This window comes from Neophocaena asiaeorientalis, unplaced genomic scaffold (assembly GCF_003031525.2).
Source record: "Neophocaena asiaeorientalis asiaeorientalis breed wild unplaced genomic scaffold, Neophocaena_asiaeorientalis_V1.1 scaffold132, whole genome shotgun sequence".
Classification (NCBI taxonomy): domain Eukaryota; kingdom Metazoa; phylum Chordata; class Mammalia; order Artiodactyla; family Phocoenidae; genus Neophocaena; species Neophocaena asiaeorientalis.
Window position 1 is genome coordinate 1915672 of NW_020173393.1, and position 5080 is coordinate 1920751.

The 5080-nt window shown below is 50.0% G+C and overlaps 1 protein-coding gene across 1 annotated transcript; it reads right to left on the reverse strand.

The window, feature by feature from the left end:
* Window positions 1-330: 330 nt before the first annotated feature.
* LOC112400890 (serum basic protease inhibitor-like) lies at window positions 331-4707 on the reverse strand. Its single transcript, XM_024746868.1, has 3 exons — window positions 4623-4707; window positions 841-1032; window positions 331-392 (listed from the first exon to the last, which is right to left on the reverse strand). The coding sequence occupies exons 1-3, from the start codon at window positions 4705-4707 to the stop codon at window positions 382-384; spliced, it is 288 nt and encodes a 95-aa protein (XP_024602636.1). The 3' UTR covers window positions 331-381.
* Window positions 4708-5080: the final 373 nt, after the last annotated feature.

Genomic DNA, 5080 nt, shown 5'->3' on the forward strand with positions numbered 1-5080 from the left:
AAGGTGAGGATGCAGTGAGGATGAGGGTTAGGGTTAGAATACTTGCTTCAAATCCCAGGCCTTGCAGTCACTCCAGTCATGAGGAATGTGCTCCTGCATTCCTTCCTTCCTTCCTCAAATATTTATGGACCGTCTCCTTTGTGCCAGGAACCATGCTAAGCGCTAGGGATAAAGGGAAGACTTTCTCTCATGGCGCTTAGAGCCGACTGGATGAGACAGAGCTAAAGCAAGTAGACCCATGGGGGGAAGGAAAGAGGCAGGGTTCTGCTGAGGAGGGTAGGGTTGAGAAGGAAGCCGGGGAGGCTGAACTGTTTCAGAAGCAGCCACAGCTCAGCCCTGCGTGGGTCCTCCTTGGACTTCAGCATGTTGGGGGAGCACGGTTCACAGGTCCTCTGCAAAAAGAAAGGGACTGGCTGAATGACATCTCTGAAGCCCCAGACTTGGACACGGTACACTCTGTTGGGTCCTAGACCATCCCAGAAATGAGCAACCACAATCCTCCCAGGACCAGGATGACCAACAAGAAGGAGGTGAGTTTTCCAAGCCTAGGTGGGGAGCTCAGGAGCTCTGCAGACCTGCTCTGTAGGGTGGCTGACTCAGTGTTTCCATCTGAAAAAGTGAGGAAGCTCAGATTCTCATGACGGGGCTTCTAGGGTGACCTTCTGCCAAGCTGGCCCGTGGAGGATGTGCTCAGTGTGTGGTTTCACAGGACACTGAGCCACTTGTCCTGGGAGGCAGCGAGGAGGAAAGACACTGTGGAGCTGTGAATGGTGGGTGGCCCCCTGAGCCCCTCCTCTTTCCCCAGCCCTTCCCCTCCCACCCTGCCTGCCCCTGTCTTACTCCAGGGCCTTTCAGCACCACCACAGGTCCTCATGCAGTCCTCTGATGTCAAGAAGTTGTTTTGCATGGCGTCACACCCGCCATATATGAAGGTGTCGCAGAGTCCGGAGCTGGCGTTGTAGAAGTACCTGATAAAGATGGCCTTGCAGAGACCCTGGTAGGGAGGCTCCAGGCAGAAGGCAGGCGGTGGGTCTGCAAGGATGGGAGGGACTCTAGGTCAGTTATGAGGATGGTCATCAAAGCTTGGTCTATAAGGTCAACAACAGCAACACCCAGCTTGTTTGCAATAGAGAATGTTGGGGTCCAGGGGTGTGAAATGTGAAAAGGCCAGTCGAGGGCCTGTGCTCCAACACGTTACTATTAATGTTGTGGTGTGACCACGATATGGTAATCATCTTAAAAAATTATATCTTCTGGGCTTCCCTGGTGGCGCAGTTCTTGAGAGTCCGCCTGCCGATGCAGGGGACACGGGTTCGTGCTCCAGTCCGGGAAGATCCCACATGCCGCGGAGCCTGAGTGTCTGGAGCCTGTGCTCTGCAACGGGAGAGGCCACAGCAGTGAGAGGCCCGCGTACAGCAAAAAAAAAAAAATTATATCTTCCTCATGAAGTATTTATGGATTAATTGCCATAATACCTTAGATTAATTTTGAAACAGTCTACAAAGAAAAGAGGACCCACGTCAATAATATTCTCCACATGTTGGTAATTGTTGAAGCTGGATAAATGGGGTTTATAATACTATTCTCTGTACTTAATGGAATGGTTGAAAGTTTCCACTATTAAAAAAAAAATAAGTGTGAAGAGAATCCCCTGGTGGTCCAGTGGTTAGGACTCCGTTTTTCCACTGCAGGGGGCCCAGGTTCGATCCCCGGTCAGGGAACTAAGATCCCACAAGCTGAGTGGTGCAGCCAAAAAAAAAAAAAAAAAAAAAAAAAAAGTGTGAAGGAATCACGATGTAACAGAGAAAGGCATGAAAGAAAACACAACGGTGTGTTAGCTTTGGTTACCTCATAGGGACTGGAATAATGGCATATTGAGGGAATATTGATATTGTGACTTATAATAAATATATATTTGTCCTTCATCCCATTTCTGGTAACAGACTCCTAAAACCCCTGGAATTGCCAAAGTGAAGAGAGCTATAAGTTGTCTTTTGTTATGGGACGGAGGTGACTGACTATTGGGAAGCCCCTAGTAACCCGAGGATGGGCGCTGGTTGCCACAGGAGCTAACTGCCTGACCAGAGGGTTGGAACTTACATTCCCACCCTCCTCTATGGCCTCCCCCAGCCCCGCTCAGGGAGGGGAAAGGGGCTGGAGGCTGAACAATCACCAGGGGCCAATGATTTCATGAATCATGACTAGGTAGTAAAACCTGCATAAAACCCTCAACAGACCAAGGCATTCATGTTATTCAGAAGAATTGGCATCGACCCAGGGAACAACATAGGTACACACTCCATCGTGGCTCACCTGCACCCCTGCAGCAGCCTGCCCATGGGCTTCTGTCTCTGCCCTTTGCCCCCTAGAGGCCACTCTCCACACTGCAGCCGCAGGGACCCTGTTACAACTCGAATCCTATCCCACTGCTCCCATGACCAAGCCCTCATCTCTCTCAGTCAAATTCTGACTCTTATCTTACACGACCTGCCCCATGACCCCTCTGCCTCATCCCCTTCCGCTCCCCACCCGCCCCCCACTCAGCTCCAGCCACCCTGGTCCCGGCTGCTGCTCAAACACACCAGGCACGTTTCACTGAAGCCTCTGCCCCAGCACCTGCTTATCGTAGAAGGTTTGCCGACCAGTCTGCGGAAAGAGCACAGCCTCCTTTATCCCCATCACTCTCTTTCTTCAAAATATTCATCACGACCTAGCATATTAGGTTCCCCTTTCTCTGTGATCTGTCTCCCGCTTAGGAGGCAAGTTAGTTTGCTATTTTGTGTACAGCTGTTTCCCCACATCAAGAACTATGCTTGTAAGGACTTGAGAAATATTGTTAGTGGAACTGACCTCCCATTTCACGCTAAGCGTACGTTCATCGAATAGAATGGATATCATTGAATTGCTGTTAGTGAAAAGTCTATTTAATGATGAGGCAAGTCTATATAACTATGAATCTAGCTCTAACATGCTATATTTTGAGAGGATAGTAAAGTGATAGACAGGGGGGCAAGGGGAAGGGCATTGAGTTTTGAGTAATATTGTTCCAGCCTGGAAAAAAAAACAGCCTTAGGCCCACGAACAAACTCACAGCAGTGCTAGATGTCTTGCCCTCCCTGTAGTTGCCTCAGACAGAGCAGAAGCTCAGCTGCCCCACACTTTTCTGATGAATTTTAATAAAAGAGAAATAATCATTATTTGACACCTAAATATTTTGGGCTGGGAAGGGAAAGATAAGCAGACTAAGTCTTCCAGATAAATACATCTTGGGGGAAAATGGACATCGTTGGTTATGAAATTCATGATTGGTTGGTTATCCCTTCAGAGAACCTGTGCAACAGGTGTCCCCAGTCAGGTGAGGAAACCACAGACGACTTGCCCCAGCACACACAGCACGTAAGTATTTAGGTCACCACGATACTATCATGTCACAACCCATTTGATAAACTACCTGATTCTGCCAGGAATTCTGAAAATACAGATAACTTGTAAGAGTTTCTGGGAGCACCGACGCATACTAAACACAACCCTGCCCCCGAGCCACAGTCACCAAATTAAAGGGGAGAGTGACTCCGGGTTTTGTCCCTGAGAGCAAATATGTGGTGGCCCTACTGACACCAACCAATTCTGCAACGCCAACTGGGCGTCCCACGAGTCAATTCACTTCTGACACTAAAACCGCAGAGCTAGTGCAGATTCAACAATACGAGGGCTCAGTCCCACATTTCAAATGCTAGTCACAAGTCCCGGGGTCACCCATACGTGTGACAAACTTGCTATAAATTCGGAGGTTCCATGACCCCACTTCCCATTTTCAGGAATTCATTAGAACCACCCACAGAACTCAGGGAAGCCCCTTACTTACTGCTCCCAGTTTATTACAAAGGTCGAAGCTCAGGTTGACTGGAGGAGACGCATAGGGCAAAGGGGGGTTGAGGGGTGCAAAGCCTCCATGCCCTCTCAGGACACTCTCCCCTCACATCACCTTGAATGTTCACCACTCTGGACGTTCTCCCAAACCCCAAAGTTTAGGGGTTTTTATTGAGGTTTCAATAGGTCAGCAAATTGATTGAATCATTGGTCACTGATGATTGAACTCAGCCTCAGTACTTACCCTCTCCTCTCCCCAGAAGTACTACAGGTTGAAAGTTCTAATTCTCTAATCACCTGATGAGACTTTTTGGAGACCGGCCCCATCCTTAAGTTATCCTGGGTCCCCTTCCTTGACTCATCGCATTACCGTACAGAAGACAGTAAATTCCAAGGGTTGCAGGACATCTGGGCCAGGAACCAGGACAAGGATCAAATATGGATCTTTTCATTACACTACAGTGAGGTTCAGGGACAGGCAGTGACCAGGAACAGAGAGTCTCAGAGATAGAGTCCCTGGTCTGGTACGGTTTGGTGGGCTCCTTTTTTAAAAAGCTGAAACATAATGATTCCTATTGAGAGTCATGAAATGTCCCTGGAGTTAAAACTGCCCAACTTCCCAGGAGAAATCCAGAGAGGCTGTCAGCACCAACCCCACCCCTGCTCCCCAGCCCCTCCCATGGACTCGCCTCATTCCCACTCCACCCCACCCCCCAGCCCAGCCTGTGGAGGGGAGGTGAGCCGGGACTTACCCTGGATCTGGTTGCTGGGTTCACACCCCGGGGTGCAGGCCACCAGGGTGCCCAGGAGGGCGATGGAGAGGCAGAGCCGGCTCATGTTCGTGGCTTTGCAGGAGGGCTTCTGAGGAAAGCTGGGGGCTGACAGAGCTTTTCATATCCCAGCTGAGGGGTGGGACAGGCAGTGAGGAGGGGAGTGAGGAAAGGGTGGAGCTGGGCTGGGTCCTGTTTATTGTGTAATCTCCCCACCTAACCTGCTTCTGCCTGCTGGGGCCAAATGCCCAGTAAGAGCGTTTCTCAGACTTGACTCTGCCTGTGGGTCTCGTGGAAACACAGACTGTGATTCCACAGGTGGAATTTTGTCCAATATGTTGACTCAGGGAGCGTCCCAGCACCTAGAGCAGTGCATGGCAGGTGATGGACGGTCAGTGGGTGGATGAGAGCAAATCAAAGGACAGATGAGTGAATGGGAG

Coding starts and splice junctions, on each gene's coding strand:
- LOC112400890 (XM_024746868.1), bottom strand. CDS start 4,707: ATGAGCCGGCTCTGCCTCTCCATCGCCCTCCTGGGCACCCTGGTGGCC. Junction 1,033..4,622: donor ACCCAGCAACCAGATCCAGG/GTAAGTCCCGGC, acceptor CCATCCTTGCAG/ACCCACCGCCTGCCTTCTGC.